The sequence below is a fragment of the Pseudorca crassidens genome, chromosome 18 (assembly GCF_039906515.1).
Source record: "Pseudorca crassidens isolate mPseCra1 chromosome 18, mPseCra1.hap1, whole genome shotgun sequence".
In the NCBI taxonomy this organism is placed as follows: Eukaryota; Metazoa; Chordata; class Mammalia; order Artiodactyla; family Delphinidae; genus Pseudorca; species Pseudorca crassidens.
The window spans coordinates 27,235,233-27,254,641 of NC_090313.1; the positions used below are offsets into that span (position 1 = coordinate 27,235,233).

Genomic DNA, 19,409 nt, shown 5'->3' on the forward strand with positions numbered 1-19,409 from the left:
GCAGTGTCTCATTTTGATATGTTCCTTTTTATTTACTTTTGTTGTTAATCATTATGCTTAGTATAGTATTTTATGTCATATATTGTGATTGAAGAATGAAATGGTTATCACATGGAGTTTAAGGAAATGAAGTCCTTGGGAAACTTAAGACAATTGTTCTTGCTTTTATTTTATATCAATATTTTGGAATTTGTTCGTGATTTCTTAAAATTACTACTTTGCCAACCCACACTGATAAAAATTTACTATGTGGTCAGTTATGACATTTCCTAATCAAAAATTGTAGATCGTAACCATGTTGCAGAGCTGTGATCTTTGCAGCTTAATGTTTCAGTGAAGCATGATGCAGAGAAGTTTTGTTAAATCATTTTAACCCAAGGCTGATCTTTGTGAAATTTGTCTGGAACTTTCATTTTGATTCCTTTCTCAGATTTTATTTAATGTTAAAAAAAATTAGAGTTCAGTGTATGGTATGATTCAGTTTTTAGATTTATTTACTGTTTTCACAGTTTTTTTTAATAGTCTTCTCTTTTTCCAGCAGAGAGAGATCATCATTGCCTGAATTTAGCTTTGTGACTACAACAGCAAGACCTGTTCCTGTCTGGAGACGACTGTTATAATAATATGATACTATCGTTTTATGTTTGCCCTTTATCATTTTGAATAGATGTTTACATGTACCATAATTAGCATTTTATCTTTACAGTTCTTTGAGGGTACATCTGAGTCCAGAAGTAAATCTGATTGTGTGCTTTGTCTGACCTTATTCTTAAATGTTTTCTCCCCTTTATAGCCATTTATTTTTAAACAGTCTAAGAAGGAAAAAAAAGAAAATCCTCTTGGTTTTCCTAACCTGAGATAAGTTTTCAGTCTCAGCCAAATTGAAATTGTGTCTAGGAAGTCTGTAAAGCCATGATACTATGTTCATTAGCATGAACAACTTAGAATGATGAAAATGATTAAAAAGTTAAACCTTGGTTTGGCTTTAATTTTCCTGGGTTTTTAGGATACATTTCTGGAGTTAGGATAGTCACTTAAAACAATTTTGAACAATTAGTAAAATACTTTTTTCACATGGTGATAACTTGCCTGTTTCTTCTAAATATACTTATTGAAGTCACTGCCAAGGCCACTTACCCAAATAATTTTTAAAAAACTCTTAACTCTTCAAAGTAAACAAGGAAAATAATTTTCTTTCTTTTAAAGTAGTATAAAATGATCTGTGGATTGTAGATATTGAGAAATATCTATTAAATGTCTAATTTACACAGTTTTTCCTTATTTTCCTCAGTTGCAACCAAGATATCAAAGACAATTTTAAAAGCAAGGGGAAATAGTGTTGTGTGTCTAGCATTGTTAAAACTATAGTTTCCCTGCCTTAAAAGGTGTATGTCCGTATCATTTATTTATAAGCAATATGGCTTGGAATTATTTATAAAGAGTGTGATTAAATTTTATTCTAAATATTCACCCAAAATACCCTCTTTATAATGGGCACCATAAAGTTTTCAGAAAACTAATTTCTTAGTATTCCTTCATAGATTCTCATTAGCATTTGAGAAGTCGGAAGTTACACTTGATAGCAACTCCTTTAGAAAAGTCCAAATTATACTTGATTCTTTTCTCCCTTGTTTTTTGTGTTTTTTTTTAGTTTCATTCAGCCATGCTCATATTTTCACCTTTTTGTGCAAAGTTAACTATTCTGCAAGCACTTTTTCTTGAGTATGCATTGCATTTGTCTTCATGAAAAAAAGAATGAACCCGTCAGACATAATGTAAGTTATCTATTTTGATCCACGTTAGTTGGAGACAGCATGGTTAATGTAGGCTTGGTTTAAAGGAAGGTCTTGTTAACATAATTATGACCTTATAGCCTACAGGGCATTTTAAAAATTGGACTTCTCTTTTAGTTCACATTTATGAACAAACATATAGTTGCTGGGAGTTCACAAATATTTTCCCAGATTAGTTCAGTAGTTTTTTCTTTTTAAGGAAAGATTCTCTGCCTGTGTAATAGAATAGTTCTAACCTGCTGGGCTAAAAACCCAAAAAACATTCTCTGAAGGGACCATACTTGCTGTTAACAGTTTTGGTTGGTTAATAGATGTGGATCATATCCCACCGCTCTCAATTTTATTTTGTCATCTTCCTCCCCCCCCTTGCTTTTAAATTAAAAACAAACTAAATTGAACATGCCATTGGGAATCAGAAGTCGAGATGATTTAATTCTCATTGAGATCATTGTACTTTCTGAAAATTGCTGTGAGATCTGGTAGGTCAGGTACATATTTGAGTTCCCATATGTTTATTAATTAAAAATAGGGATTTTCATTATTTCATTTTCCTGAAGAGGATTCTTACGGAGCTATGTGTAGATAACTGTACAGAATCACTTTTGTGTAATTGAGTGAAGCAGTTTACCTCTGCATGATTGCATTATGGAAGCCTTTTATATATCTTTATATTTTTCAATATACTTAGATTTTACACTATCAGCTGCCCTAGTCATGCTATATTTGTTTTTTTTTAATAGAGTTTATAAATATTTGTGCTCAAAATACAGATCAATTGAATATTTTTGGTCTTGTTTACAAGATAAATAATACTTTAAAGTGATGCAGCCCCTCAAGTGTCTTAGGAAAAAGTCATTGGTGCTACAAAACCTTTCAATATCATTTTCAACCTGTTATCTAGACTTTGCTAGGCTTAAATCTATGATTGCTTATAACTTAATCTAATCTAGCAGCATAATTATAAAAGTGGTCTGCGGTGAGTCGGGTAAAGAGCCCAGCCAATTAGAAACATCCCATAATTTAAAGATAAGATGGAGAATGACATTATACTAATTTGTGTCCAGCTTCCCCAAAAGAAAATAGTCTCTTCAGTTTTTCATTAGCTCTTTTGATAAAAGGAGTGGTGTGTTAATATGACTAGAATAAAGAAAATGATACATTCAGCATGGCTCAGTTTTCCCACATTTCAAATGGAAAACTTTTCTAGTCCTAAAATATGGTGTAATCCTGTTCTGCTTTAAATTCCCATCTGTCTTTTACTCAACAGGAGGCAGGGTAATTCTTAAATATTTATAGAACATTTGATAAGTTCTAAAGAGATGTATTATTTACATTGTACAAGTTTTGTGTTGATGTGCAGATTGTTTTCTACATCTGCAAGACTTCATTCCAGCACCTTAGTGAATGTTCTTAAGATACAATTTTTAAGTATCAGCAAAGCATTCATAGATGTTTACTTTTGATTCTCAGAATCCTGAACCTGTTTTGGGTATGATGTTACTTCACAACATGTCTGGCACAAGATTTCCTTTAATAGTGGTTTAGTCTAACTCAATTTCTGTGGATTGTTGAACCGAAAAACACCAAAGGAGTTCTTTCTTGTCTGGAGACTGGATTGTTCCAGTTTTTAATACCTGTGCCCATAAGTATCCCATTTCACGAATGTGTGTTGGCATGGGGGAAAAATTCCCTGCTCTTTGAGTGGAGCGAAAGTAATTGGTTAAGCTGTAGCAGCTTTTTTTGTTTATTTTTTAAAGTGATAATAAAACTTGAACTGAAAATGGTAAAACTTGAACTAGAAAACTACTCTTGTATGCTTAGAATGTTTATAGTATTACGTGTTTATGTGAGGTTGTCAACATTTTTATTATTTATAGTTGAATTATGTTTTGTTTGTTAAATATCCATAATGTTTATTATTTTTATATTTTGAAAAATTTTAAAATAAAATAGTCTTACTAAAAGCAGTTGTTAACTTTTTAAAATTGTCTTGCATTTTGCATCAATTATAGTAACATAGAATAGAAAGGAAAACTTGCAGCCCTTGGGCACTGCACAAGTAGAAACATAAAGTGCTTATCCTGTCAACTTCCAAGGCCAATGAAAGTTTTTGGAACTTCCCTCCATAATTTTCAGTTTTCATCTGAACATTTCTTCTCCTGATCTAATTTGATATACTTTTCCAGCATTCAGCATGTTCATTTCATATTTATTTTTATTGAATGATAAATATTGCAATATTTGTTTTTTGTGTTTGTTTTTCATTGCAGATATCCCTTCCATCATCTATAACGGGTTAAATAAGTTTGGTAATAACCTGTCTTCCACTGCTTCTACAAGAAAATACATTATCATCTCAGTATATAGGTTTTGATAAAAATCTAGTTAAAGAGATCTGGTTATGAAATAGTAGAAGTCTCTGGCTTAAAATAGAGGACTTTGGTTAATAAATAATGATACTTGGTAAAATTATTAAAAAGAATTATATATAGAGATATATACCTATATATAGTACAAATTACACACAAAAATGTAAGCCTTTAAAGTCTTTCACATTTTGAACCGTGTTTTAATCTTAAAATGACATTTGTCCCTAAGATCTCATTTAAATCAGAATTTTCAGGGACATTACCAACCCATTATTTAAAAAAAATAACATCTGTGATTTAAAACTTCGTAGACAATCCTGTATTTTTTATTAGAAGTCAGTGTTAGGAAGAAATACTTAGAAGTTATAGCCGTCTGCAAGTTTGGAGTTGGATAGCTTTCAAATTTGTACTAAGTTTAATGCAGTATTTGTTGTTGCTTAGGGTTTTTTGGGGGATAAATAACTGGATAATATGCCAACTTCATATTTTTTTTCTTATCAAGTTGATATTCAGAGTTAACAGAAATTAAAGAATGATGATAAAAAGGAAGATCTCTGGCATTTAACAATTGTCATGTCTGAATGAGGTAAGAATTTACATAGAAACCAAACAGGTAACTCTTTGACAAAAATATTGAATACTGAGCTGATTATTAGTCATGACAGCCCTCACATACATCATATTTATAATATTAAATGGATGAAAACTGCATATACTAATGTAATATAATCCTAACCAACCATTTTTTGGTCAACCTAAAAGGAGTAGGTCGTTAAAATTTTGTTTTGTCAAGGTTTCCAGTGAAAAAAGAGAGAATCCCCAGATTGGGAGTGCTCACAAAAGAATAGAGCCATATAAGGTGCCAAGGATGGGAAGAGGAGGATGGATTATAGATTTAGTCCTGCATTTGTGAAAATTCTGACTGAAGCAGCCTGGAAGCAAGTAGTACTTTTTATTTTTATTTTTCTCCTCGACTGATAAGCTTTATGGAGCATCAAAAGACATGAAAATTTCATAGAAAAACATGTATCCAGGGCACATCTATTCAAGGTCCTGCTTGTGTTTCTCATGGGGATCCACTTAAGGAAGGGATGATGATAGCAACCTGAGCGAGTTACATTGCCCCCCACCCCAATAACTCCCTCTTATCTGCCACAAGAGCACCTCAGCACAACTTATCACATAAAGCCGTAAGCCACGCCACTCAGACCTAATGTCCAGACTCAATGTCCCAAGATTTTTACTGCTATGTATGTAACCTGCCTGTGACTGCCCTTACCCACTTGGACCTGGGAACATTCCAAATGTGAACAATTAGGGCCTTCCTGTGTGCAGTCCCAACTATGGCATACTGCAAACTATAAACTTAGAAAAATCAATTGCATTTCTATATACTAGCTCTGAACACCTGGAGGCTGAAATTAAAAATACAGTGCCAATTATAATAAGCGAAAAAGTGACATACTTGTGTGTAAATCTAAAAAACTGTGTACAGGACTTGTATGCTGAAAACTACAAAATGCTGATTAAAAAAAAAAGAAAAGGAGACCTAAGTAAATGGAGAGACTCATGGGTCGGAGAACCCAATGTAGTAAGTGTGTCACTTCTCCCCAGACTGATACACAGGTTTTACATAAGTAATTTTCTTTTTGGTAGATACAAGATCATACAAGAATTTATATGGAAAGGCCAAAAAGAACTAGAATAACTAAAATGATTTTTTTAAAAGAAGAATCAAGTGGGTGAAATTATCCAATTTCAAGACTTATAACTATAGTAATCAGGACTGTGTTCTTGATGGGAGGGATAGACATATAGAGATCACAGAAGTAGACCCACATGAGTGTGCCCAACTGATTTTTAACAAGGTGCAAAAACAGTTGAATGGAGGAAATAATTGCCTTTTCAACAAACAATCCTGGAACGATTGGTCATCCCTCGGCAAAAACAAAATGAACCCTGACCTAAATCTCACACCTTACTCAACTCAAAATGGATCATGGACTTAAATATAAAGCTATAACTTTTAGGAAGAACAAAGCATCCGGAAAAATCTTTGGAACCTAGGGCTAGGCAAAAAAGTTCTTAAGACTAGATACCAAAAGCTTAATCCATAGAAGTATGATAGATTGAACTTCATCAAAATTTAAAACTTCTGCTCTGTGAAAGAATCTGTTAAAAGGACAAAGATAAGCTACAAAGTGGAAGAAAGTACTTGCAAACCACATTTCTAGTATGTGTCAGGATTGGTATCTAGATTGTATCATTAACTCAAAGCAAAACAATGAAAAAGCCAGCAATCCAATTAGAATATAGGCAAAAGACATAGAGACATTTCCTCAAAGATGACATTCAGATGACAAATAAGCTTGTGAAAAGATATTCAACATTCTTTGCCATTAGGGAAATGAGAAAGTTAAAACCACAATGTGACATCACTACATACCTATCAGAATGGCCAAAGTAAAACAGTGACAACACTAAATGCTGTCAAGGATGCAGAGAAACTGGATCACAAATACTCAGTACATTGCTGGTGAGAATTGGATAGCAACTCTGGAAAACAGTGTGGCAGTTTCTTAAATAGCCCAACATACAACTATCATATGAACTAGCAGTTATACTCCTGGGCATTTAACTTATTTTCACGCAAATACCTGTACACATTCTCATAGAAGCTTTATTCATAATAGTAAAAAACTGGAAATAATCCACAGCATTCAATGGGTGAATGGTTACTGATAACATCCGTTCCATGAAAATACTACTCAGCAGTAAAAAAAAAAAAAAAACTATTGATACATGCCACTCCGGGATGAATCTCCAGAGATTACACTGAATGAAATAAGCCAGCCCCAAAAAGCTACTGTGTGAATTCCATTTATATAGTATTCTTGAAATGACAAAATTATAGAGATGAACAGACTAGTAGTTGCCAGGGATTATGGAGGTGGTGGCGGTAGGAGGAAAGCAGATGTGGCTGTGAAAGGGAAACGAGGGATCCTTATGGTGATGGAAACTGTTCTCATCTATCAATGTAAGCATACTGGTTGTGATAATTGTACTATAGTTTTGCAAGATACTACCATTGGATTAGCAGAAATTTGGTAAAGGGTAATGGGACCTCTGTGTTATTTCTTACAGCTGCATGTGAATTTTAATTATCTCGAAATCAAAAGTTTAATTTTAAAAACAGTAAAGGCAGAATAACATCTAACTAGTCCCATTTTAGGGTGCAATCTAGGGAAATGCCTTGGACGTGTGCCCCCCATAAAGAATGAGGTTTTGGGAATTCCCTGGTGGTCCAATGGTTAGGACTCCGCACTTCCATTGCAGGGGGCACAGGTCCCCTGGTCGGGGAACTAAGATCCCGCATGCCGTGTGGCGCAGCCAAAAGAAAAGAAAAAGGTCTTGAGAACAAGTATTTGAGGTGTATAAAAGCAATGAATTGAGTTTGCACACTTGAGAACTTTGGGAATTACTGCAGACTTATTTCTCTCACTGGTTACACCACAGCCAGTGCCAGTAAATGAAGTAGTTCTATATATATGTTGCGTGTTAATTCTTCCCATCAGCATTGCTGCCTGAAAGGGACTTCAGACTGAGAAATGGCACAGCTCACCTACCTATGAAAAGGTGGGTGAGGAGTAAAACAATTGATTCTTATCTCACTCTTCCTGCCCTTTACCATAGTTCAGGAGGGTTGAAATCATCCAAAAGGGGAAGGAAACAGAACAAAAGCAAAATTTTAAATGCTCTGAAGGAACAGAGTTTCATGAAAGTATAAAGCAAATGGATCTGACTTAGGAAAGGCTTCCCGTAACAAGTGATCTTTCATTTGAGATGAGAGCTAAGCAGTCTACTATGGGGGAGCATATTCTTGAGGGAGTGAACAGTTTTGTACAGAAGTACTATAGAGGGACCAGATGTGCATTTGAAGAATGAGAGAAATCCAGTGTGGCTACAAGGCAGAGATACACAATTTGAGAATTACGTATTACAGAAATCTTAATCTGTCAGCATGAAATTCCTAGAGGTCAAGTATAGAGTGAGGAACTCTACATTTAATCCAGATAATGTGGACAGATTCTGCAAAGGAAAATTAGAAGGGGCAATGACAGAGGTAGAAAAAAACCCAGGAATGGGAGTTATAGAGGCCAAAATAAAAAAAGCCCACTTTGCTTTATAAGGAAATGATCAACAGTTTTAAATGTTGCAAGGTAAAGTAAGATGAAATGTGAAAATGTCCATTGGATTTTAGGATAAGGAAGTCATTGATAACCCTGGAATGTGTTTTTGTCTTTTTTTGTTTTGCTTATTTGCTTTTTAATGATGGATATCGGAGACAAAATGTATAGGCTAAGGAGTGAAATGAGGGTAAGGATATGGAGACAGAGTATAGACAAGTTTTTTGAGAAGATTTTTAAGGGTAGAAGAGAGATTAGTAGTTTGCAAGGCAGATGAGATAAAGGGAGGCCAGAGGCCTAATCATGTTTAAATCACTGCAGAAAGGAGTCCCAATTAGAAGACAGAGTAGACAATAATGATAGTTTAAGGTGCCCAAAAGATGGGATGAGAAAAGATCCAAAGCACAATTAGAAGGACTGCTCCTAGGTAGTAATACACACAAGTCGTCCACTGGAGGACTAACTGGAGACAAGGAGAGAAAGAAAATTTCATTATGATTTTAGGTTTGGTAATGGAATTAAAGGAGTTCCCATCAAATGACTCCAGTTTTCTTTACAAGTAGGAATATCATTTGCTACATAGCCCTCACCTGTGTAACTGCTGTATAGCATCCCCCTTTTACCATCTTTCTCAGTTATACCTGAGAATCTCCTAAATATCTAGTCTTAACTAGTCCCCTCACATTCTTCCTTACCAGAATCATCTGGACTCTTCACGAAGGCCTCTATCACTATGTGGCCTCTGTTAAAACACTGCTTTACTGGTAACCCTCATAGTGTCCTTCTCCCCTACCCAGGACACCAGAGCTGCACTGAGCTGTGAGAAAGTCAATGACCCTTCTCCAACTCTGTCAGTCTTTGTTCCTGGGATCCAGTGTATAGCATCTGCTCAGAGCCTGTCTCTCTTGAACACAGCTCTTCTATTTCCTGCCCTAAACCTCTCATGCCAGTGGGTAAACAAACATCTTGCTATCTCAGAATCCTTTTTTTGCCCTTTCTACTCTCTCTTTTTATATTTAGGCGAAAAAGTAGTTTTCATAAATATCAATTAATGAAAATAAGCGGTCAGTGGAGTGGCAAAAGCATGAAGTAATTAGAATGTAAAGGGTTTTAAGGAAAATAGAAGGATAGAAGGAGTCTGAAAAGAAACAAGGTTTAGAGCATGGTAAGAACTTTGAACTTCATACTGTGGTGTTGCCACTGAAAGGTTTGAAAGTTTATAAGAAAGAAGGTGATGGAATGAAAGGAAGACAGGGATGAGGGCAGGGTAGTGTTAAATGATTATATTTGCAGTTTTGAAAGATCATTTTTGCAGTGGTAAGGAGGGTGAATTGGAGGCAGGGAGGACAGTGAGCATAACAAGGGCAGAGAAACCCCAGGTTTCTGGGCTGAGCAGTAAAGCTGACTGGTTGTGGGATTGGGAACTGGCTTGTAAAAAAGGAAAGAAGTTGAATTCATTTCTGACATGTTGAGCTTCAGGGCCTATAGCATATCAAAGTGGAAATAACCTGTGGGCAGATGTCTGCTATCTGAAGCCCAGGAGAGAAGTCTGGGATGCAGATACAGGGCTGGGAACCATATATAAGAATGAGATTTCCCAGTGAAGGACACATAGCATTCAAAGAGGGAAGACAGGATGGTGAACTCCATTATTTGCAAGGACTGGAGGAGGAGGTAACCATGAAGTAGATGAAAAAAGTTGCTAGAAGACCAAACTGAAGTGATGTCACAAAAGCCAGTGAAGGAGAGAACTTCACAAATGGGGGCTTAATCAAATAAGTCAAGTAAGGTCAAGATGGATTGACAATTCATAAGTCTGTACGTAGCTTAATGGAAGGAAAAGACATGCTGATGTGGAACGAAGAGTAACTGGGATGCTAGGTGGAGACAATGTAGGAAACTCAAAGTGGAAGGCAAAATTCAGTGTGGTAGCTTGCTGGGTAAAGGAAAGGTGGTGGTTGATTCTTTTTAGAATGGCAGAAACATGAGCTCATTTTATAGACTGAAGGAAAAGAGTCAATGGAAGGAAGAGATTAAGAATGTAAGGGAATTTGTTTATAATTGATAAGGTGTTTCAGGGTACACCGTGGAAAGGGATGACAGAGCAGTTGTGAGAAGAGTGATGAGAGTATGCTAGAATGTGGTCGCCAAGGCCCAAGTGGAATGTGGCAGAGAGAAATGCATGGAACTAGCCAAATTCTGTATTTTAAATCAGTTTTGATAGTGCTTTTGGTCATTACTGAGGCAGGTGTCAGGTGCTGGGGGATGCTGGTTGTCATTTGCAACCAATCCCCACAAATCTAAACACAACTGGAATATTGTAATTGTCCATTACAAAATGTAAGTACTTTGCTCATAATAAGCATCCAAATGGATTAGGCTGCTCTGGACTTTTCTGGAAAAGAGAGAAGGGAAATTATTAATAATAAACGTGTAGGAAGGGGTAGTGAGGAGAGGGAAAATACCAAGGGAAGAAAGATGAAATAACAAAGCCTGGCACCAGAATTAAAAAGACCCTGTGTAAGAAAAATGTGTTTGTCTATGCTTTCCAGGAATAAAAGAAAATTTTGGGTTTTTCTTTTCTTTTCTTTCTTTCTTTCTTTCTTTTTTTTTTTTTTTTTTAACTCTGAACTGTTTATTTCTTTCAAGCTGTGTCTTGATGCCTGGAGTAATGAAAATCTTCCCAGGGCAAGAGTTGTTAACTTTGGCTCCTGCTACTGCTTCCTAGAAATGAGTAACGTAAGGTAAGTAGAGAGAGGAAGCACCTGGGTTTAGTAATTGTGTGACCTCCAGCAAATGATTGGAGTAAAGATCTGTCTCCTCATATGGAAAGTGGAGCTAAAAACAGCACCTTTCTCACTGAACTATTGAGAAAATCTGATGAAACCGCAAAAAGTAAGGATTTATTTGGGGCATAGCAATGACTCAATGGATTAGTAATTGTTTATAAAGACTTGGGGGTTGGAAAACACTGCCTATGAGCTCCCTGTCTGGGGGAAAGGAAGGCCCAGAGGAAGGTCAATGAAAATGGATGCAGGATAGTTCCATCATCCACTCCCAGTGCCTCATCTGGGAAGGTGAATTGGATTTACCTTCTCATCTGCTCTGGTTTAGTTGTAGGGAATCCTGGGAAAAGTCTCGGTATTTCCCCTTCTTTACTCCAGCTGCTTCTAAATACTCTGGAGCCCTAAATTAAAGGGGCATGGAGCCTGTGGAATAGTGATAGCTGAGCTTTTTGTATTGCAAGGAATTAAGGCTGCTTCAGGTACTCCCTATGAGCTCTGTGTCTTGGGGGAAACTGGCTTGAGAGTTTGGTGAGGAATTCCAAAATTATTCAAGGTTAAAAGATGTGGACAAATTTCTGTTACCACAGTTTACTTAAATAGCGCCAGTCCCCAAATGCCATGATTCAAAAATCAGTTATCACAGTATATTAGCATGTAGTTGTGTTGCCTTCTTGTCTCCCAGTGATAGACTCATGAAACAGTTTACAAAAATGGGTAATGAAGTGCTAGTTACAGCAGTTTTAAAGTGGCGGAGAGGGTCGTTGCTCTCTCAAGAGTGAAGAATAGAAGGGGACAGTTAACTGTCATGGAAGAGGGGCTGGCTCACAGGGGCTGCTTGGACTTCTGAGGAGTTCATACACGGCTGATTCTGAAAGTGATAAAAGATGCTGGAAGGATACACACAAGAGCTGGAAGTGGGAGCTTCTTTTCTTCCTTTCTTTCCCTGGTAGTCTCCCAGTAGTGCCTCCCATTGGCAGTTAGTCTGGGAAATGTAGCTCGCAGACACCCAGCGTTACAAAGCCAAGTATAGAGGGGTTGGATTGAGTCTGAGAGGCAGTAGGTAAATAACAGCATAGCTGCCATCACCATTTCTCCCAGGGATTGTTGGAAAAATAGGATTGCTAATGCCTTGCTTTGACACCTCAGATCTTTGAAGAGGCATGTCCACAGGGCCACTGTCATATGTTTGCAGCACTTGTAAGTCATGCATTGAAATAAATGGACACTTTTTGCCCAAATATCAACCAGAGGTCAGTTACAACTACTTTTTCCTGGTCTACAAAAATCAGACACTTTTTCCCAAAGGCTATCATTGTTTTTGGTAATAGTTCATTTCATTTCTGATCCTCAAATGGCTAACCTTTGTGTGATTCCATGTCCAAGAACTTTGCTGGCCGCCTTTTATCTATTCTCAGGCTGTGGGTTTGCTTTTTCTTTACACCCTTTCTCATTTGCCTCTCTATTTCTGGTAATGAGGTATCCTGGGTGTTCATTCTTTGAGAGGATTTTTCAGTATGGTACTCAAAGAAAAAGAGGCTAAGGCATCTGAGATTTTAATTCATTTCAACTTTCTTTGTTTCTTTGTTATACCCCTCCTGACCCACTGGGAAGAAACAAATCTATGCCTTTGGAGAATTTTGAGCTTATGCTCTGGAAACGAAAACAGAGGCTTGCACATACTTCTTAATGTATTTCTTGTTTTCTTTTACATACATTCATTTACACATAAGCATTTGTGTGTGATAAAGATGGATAACCACAGCATTTGAGCGGTTTAAAAATACTGTTAAGACAGTTCTGGGATCCTACCTGATACCTGCTTGTACTGGTGGCAGTGACACCAGGATGGAAGAGGATAATGTGAATATACAGAGAAAGTTAATGAAAATTACTAAATGAACTATAGATGACAAGTCTTGCTTATATTCTAATTTTCATAGCTATTTTTTTCAAATACATCTTTGATATGCTAAGAAGCTATAAGAAGGATACCAAACAGTTAAACTGATGAGTGCTTCTTTTTCATTGCATCATTTTGTGCTTTATAACTTTTTATGGAAACTTTTAGAGGTACCTCACTTTTTGACTTAAAAAATGGAATATTTGTCTCAGAGAGCTAGACCTAGCTGCAGTCAGTTTTTGAAAAATTATGCCTCTATGGCTTTAAGGGAAGACTGTCTTGATATAACATCCCAAGGAAGTCTTTATGATACATTGGTTTACTAATAACACCATCGGCTAAGAAGTAATAAGTGAAGGTTCTAAACTAGTACGTATCATACATAACATGCACATGTGCATAAAATGAGCAAAACTAACATGTTCTATGAAGTGTTCATTTTTATTAACTGACTATAACAATAAAACGTGTATTCTAGTGGAAAGAGCCTTTGGTGACCAGGGTTCCATTCCAGTTCAGGCTCTACTACTAATTAACTCTGTGACCTAGGCAGTCATTTAACCTCTCTGGACCTGACTTTGCTTATCTGTGATAAAAGAAAATGAATCAGACTAGGAATAAGCAGGATACATCCTGACCACCAACTCCAGAAAGTAGCCTGTTAAGAGCTGAGTTGAAAATTCTAAGGCTGAGTCTGGGCTTAATGAGGAGTGCCACGATCGATTAGTGCTGTCTGCTGTGAGTGCAGGATATGGAGAGCGGCAATGTAAGTGCCAGATACTAGCTGTCTCCCTAGACTAGCTTACCTCCAAGGCCACTTGTGCTATGCCATATAATTCAAGTTATTCATCATTTAAATTTAATTTACAAACATAAAGCAAACTGGAAAAACAAATCTTGAGGTTTCCTGACCTAAACATGGATTTTGGAAAAACACAATTTTTCCTTTTGGAAGTAGAAATAAAAAAGGAAGTTTCTGCCAGAACTTTTTTGAAAGCGTTTTAAAATAATGTAAACTTATCTCCCTTCACGCTTTCATTATCGCATGAAATATTAAATACCAACTTTGAAATTGTCACAGTGTGGGTGTTGAATATTTGCTGAATTGAATTGAATTGGGGGATAGAAAGATGAATAGACACAGCCTTTGCTCTTGTAGAGTTCATGGCCCAGTGGGGAAGGCAGACATCCTAGCAGGTAATTCCAATACAATATGTTAAATGCTATAATGGTTTTGTGAAGCTTAAAAAATGAAATGACCAACTTTTTCTGAAGGAGTTCCTGCAGGTTCCACACAGAAGATGACATCTGAGCTGAATGTTAAAGGGTGAATAAAAATCTGTCTGGTGGAGCAGGGTAGCTTAGGTATTTTGGCACTGTTGAAAAAGAATTCCTTCCCACAAATTATTTGTATTTTGGGGGGTTTTTTTGGTTAAGTTAGAGTCTAGAAAATTGAACTGTAATTGTTAGTGATTATTCTTGCTTGTTTAAGAAAATATTGTCAAATCATGTAGGCCTGGAAATGCAATTTGGGCTGCCTGGGAGAGTAGGGATGAAGCATTTAGGTGGAAGTTTAAATATCTCTGGATGACAACCGCAGGGAACAATTTGGAAGGAGAGATGACAGAACCATTCTGATCAAAACTGGAGACTCGGAGAGAAGGGTAGAGGGCACACTGGATGAGAAGGGGCTTGGGGGTTGGAGGGGTTCATCAGGGAATTTGTGTAAGGATTTGGAAAGGGATTGTCCTAAACCAAGGGCCTCCCAGGAAAGGACTTAGCATCTCCAGGAATACAGAGATGGAAGCAGTATCTCATGCTGGAATATGACAGTGAAATAAAGTATTAAGTTATGAGAATGACCATCAAAAGTCAGGTGAACAAGAGAACTCAGTCACCAGAAGAAAGGTTATGTAGAACCCATGGAGGGACATGCTGACTGTGTATTAGTTGGTGAAGCCTTCATTTTTTATTTTATTTTATTTTTTTTGCGGTACGCGGGCCCCTCACTGCTGTGGCCTCTCCCGTTGCAGAGCACAGGCTCCGGACGCACAGGCTCAGCAGCCATGGCTTACGGGTACAGCCGCTCCGCGGCATTTTGGATCTTCCCGGACCGGGGCACGAACTCATGTCCCCTGTCCACTGGCAGGCGTACTCTCAACCACTGCGCCACCAGGGAAGCCCAAAGCCTTCATTTTTAATACTTGCAAAAAACGATAGAAAAAATTTACTCTGTAGACTGTGATGGTTTCCAGGGTAAAGTGGGGAAATTCTCAGACCAGGTGCTTCCTTAGAGGGAGTAGTTCGAGATCTCAGCTCCCTCTCCCTTGGAGCTATTGAAAACTGTTGGGGAGAAGTGAGAGTGGACCAGACTGTAAATTTCCCCGAAATAGACTTAAATGTTGCTCAGAGGGTTTGGTTGCTGATGCTCTGAGTTGTGACTATGTGTTGGCACGCCTGGTAAGTAGAGTTAGCAATTGGATTTGCTTTTTAAGCTGCATGTACGCATTTGGGCAGCAGATGAGCCTTACTCGTGCAATGATTGGCTAATAGTATTATCCAGGCCCTCTCCTGTGCAAGACGAGCTGTGACACTGAACTGTGAGGACTCTGTCCATTTACCCACTGAAAAAGCACATTTATAGATTGAAAGTGCAACAGGTCTTTTGTTGTTTTAAAAGGATAAAATCAGATGTGTTAGATGAATAAAAACGTGGCTCATGGACTTCCCTGGTGGTGCAGTGGTTAAGAATCCACCTGCCAGTGCAAGGGACACGGGTTCGATCCCTGGTCCGGGAAGATCCCACATGCCGCAGAGCAACTAAGCCCGTGCGCCACAACTACTGAGCCTGCACTCTAGATCCCTCGAGCTACAACTACTGAGCCTGTGCACCTGGAGCCCGTGTTCCGCAACAAGAGAAGCCACTGCAATGAGAAGCCCACCCACAGCAACGAAGAGTCGCCCCCACTCGCTGCAACTAGGGAAAGCCCGCACACAGCACCTAAGACCCAGTGCAGCCAAAAATAAAAACAAAAAAATGTAGCTCATGTTCTGGATGAAATAAAGTGGGTCCTGTGTCTGCAGCATAGAATTGGGATTTGTGGGCAGCTATATCTAACTTTAGTTGCGTAGCACACTTTTGGGAAGTCACTCAACAAACTGATCAGTTTCCAGTCCATTTAATGAACTCCTTAAGCAGACGGCATCAGAGTTGCAGCTTGGACTGCCACTCTTTCTTTTCACAGCAAGTCATATACGATATTGGCAGGGTTAGCAAATATTAACATTCAGATTTCAACTCAGGCACGTTATTTTCTGGCTGAGAATTACATGTGTGGCATGTGTATTTAATTTTAGTCAATTTCTTTTTCTTGGGTTTTTTTTTTTTTTTTTTTTGTAACCTAAAAGAAAATTTCATAGGACATAGTGAAATTTCCTTACTATATAAAAAGGGCTTTGTTCTGCTTTAGAAGACTGTTAGGCAGGATCTACTAAAGCTGAAGAGTCGTATTCAAATATATGTGTACACCCAGTGACACAGGAATCCTGCTTCTAGGTATTAGACTCCATAGAAATTAAAATACATGTGCACCAAAGCAAATGTACAAGAATGTTCCCAGCAGCAATCCAACGGTAAGAATATGCTGTGCATACAACAGAATACTATGCAATGAGAAAGTATAAACTACTGTTACACAACACAGATAAATGCCACAAACAATATTGAGTAAAGTAGTCAGGCACTCCCACCTCCCCAAAAAAGAAGCCAGACCACAAAAAGTAGACTTTGTAAGATTCAATTTATATGAGTTTCAAAAACAGGCAAAACCGAGCTATGCTGACGAAATTCGGAAGAGTGGTTATATTTGAAGGGGTTAATCACTGAGAAGAGGCATATCGGGGGCTTATGCGGCATTGTTAATGCTGCATTTTTTTTTAATCTGAATGGTGGTTACACAGGTGTGTTTACTTTGTTAAATGTCATTGATATATACACTTATGATTTGTGCACTTTTCTGTATATGTATTTTTACTTCTATAAAAAATTTAAACGGGTTTTAGTAACAAGCATTTACATTTGTAATATTCTAGCCTTGTAAAGTTAGGTTTAAAGATTTCTTTCTCATTAGCATAGTAGGCTCAAGTATTTTGCACAGGAATCAGTATTTTTATTTTGATTTTTCATTAAATACATGTGTGTACCAGTTAGTAGTTTCTGAATTTTATGACATTCTCTGTAGTAGTTAATCCTGCGGTAAGCAATGATGATTTTAAGAGATGGACTAAGGTAGCAAATTATGTCAAAGTTTCTTGCAGAGCCAAAGATATCTATTAGCTAATAGTATCAGTTGCCTGTAACAAAGTATATTTTAACATTTGTGTATTTATTTACTTGAATATGAGTACTATGTAACTCATTTAAACATGGTTTGCCTTTGTTACTATCTTTACTTTCTGCATCTCTTCATAAAGTATTGTATTGTTTGGTATCCTCCCTTTTTATAAAAAGAATTTAAGATTACATTGCCCCTTTATATATATATATATATATATATATATATATCCATAAAGTACATACATGTGGGCGTTTTCTTTTTTTTTTTAACATCTTTATTGGAGTATAATTGCTTTACAGTGGTGTGTTTCTGCTTTGTAACAAAGTGAATCAGCTATACATATACATATATCCGCATATCTCCTCCCTCTTGTGTCTCCTTCCCACCCTCCCTATCCCACCCCTCTAGGTGGTCACAAAGCACCAAGCTGATCTCCCTGTGCTATGCGGCTGCTTCCCACTAGCTATCTATTTTACATTTGGTCATGTATATATGTCCATGCCAGTCTCTCACTTCGTCCCAGCTTCCCCTTCCCTGTCCCCATGTCCTCAAGGCTGCGTCTTTATTCCTGTCCTGCCCCTAGGTTCTTCAGAACCACTTTTTTTTTAGGTTCCCTATTTATGTGTTAGCATACGGTATTTGTTTTTCTCTTTCTGACTTACTTCACTCCGTATGACAGTCTCTAGGTCCATCCACCTCACTACAAATAACTCAATTTTGTTTGTTTTTATGGCTGAGTAATATCCCATTTTATATATGTGCCACATCTTCATTATCCATTCATCTGATGGACACTTAGGTTGCTTCCATGTCCTGGCTATTGCAAAGAGAGCTGCAGTGAACATTGTGGTTCATGTCTCCTTTTGAATTATGGTTTTCTCAGGGTATATGTCCAGTAGAGGGATTGCTGGATCATATGGTAGTTCTATTTTGAGTTTTTTAAGGAACCTCCATACTGCTCTCCATAGTGGCTGTATCAATTTACATTCTCACCAACAGGGCAAATAAATGCTCACTCCAGCATTTATTGTTTGTAGATTTTTTGATGGCCATTCTGACTGGTGTGAGGCAATACCTCATTGTAGTTTTGATGTGCAATTTTCTAATGATTAGTGATGTTGAGCATCCTTTCATTTGTTTGTTGGCAATCTGTGTATCTTCTTTGGATAAATGTCTATTTAGGTCTTCTGCCCATTTTTGGATTGGGTTGCTTGTTTTTATGATACTGAGCTGCATGAGCTGCTTGTAAATTTTGGAGATTAATCCTTTGTCTATGTAACACATGCTATGTAATTCATTTATACATGGTTTGCCTTTGTTACTATCTTTACTTTCTGCATCTCTTCATAAAGTATTGTTTGGTATCCTCCCTTTTTATAAAAAGATTTAAGATTACATTGCCCCTTTATATATATATTTTAATAAATATATATATATATATATTTAGCCATAAAGTACATATGTGTGGGTGTTTTCTGTCTTTTTTTTTTTTTTTTGGCTGCATTGGGTCTTCGTTGCTGTGCGCGGGCTTTCTCTAGTTGTGGCGAGCGGGGGCTACTCTTCATTGTGGTGTGCAGGCTTCTCATTGCGATGGCTTCTCTTGTTGCGGAGGATGGGCTCTAGGCACCTGGGCTTCAGTAGTTGCGGCATGCTGGCTCAGTAGTTGCAGCACGTGGGCTCTAGAGTGCAGGCTCAGTAGTTGTGGTGCACAGGCTTAGTTGCTCTGCGGCATGTGGGATCTTCCCAGACCAGGGATCGAACCCATGTCCCCTGCAGGTGGATTCTTAACCACTGTGGCACCAGGGAGGTCCTCCGTTTTCTGTCTTTTTGTCTAAAATCAGTGATGTCTTCCCAGAAAGGTGTGTGTGTGTGTGTGTGTGTGTGTGTGTGTGTAGTGATAATTAGAGAAATTGTAAAATCAGATATTAAAAGGAGCTGAGGATAATAGTTCATATTCCTGTTTTCAGATAGCAGACACTACCCTCTGAGAAATTTGGTGTTGTAAAGCATTTTATTGAGAACTTTTAGAGACTACAG

The 19,409-nt window shown here is 37.4% G+C and overlaps 1 protein-coding gene across 2 annotated transcripts in view; it reads left to right on the plus strand.

Moving 5' to 3' along the window:
- Positions 1–3,768, plus strand: part of RBM26 (RNA binding motif protein 26) — an 84,919-nt gene extending 81,151 nt beyond the window's left edge. The window contains exon 22 of one of the 2 annotated variants that reach the window (XM_067713089.1): positions 539–3,768. In XM_067713089.1, the coding sequence (XP_067569190.1) occupies positions 539–562 (24 nt within the window). In that variant the 3' untranslated portion in view covers positions 563–3,768. The remainder of the gene's footprint in view (positions 1–538) is intronic. The other variant, XM_067713090.1, reaches the window with a different exon arrangement.
- The last annotated feature ends 15,641 nt before the right edge of the window (positions 3,769–19,409 follow it).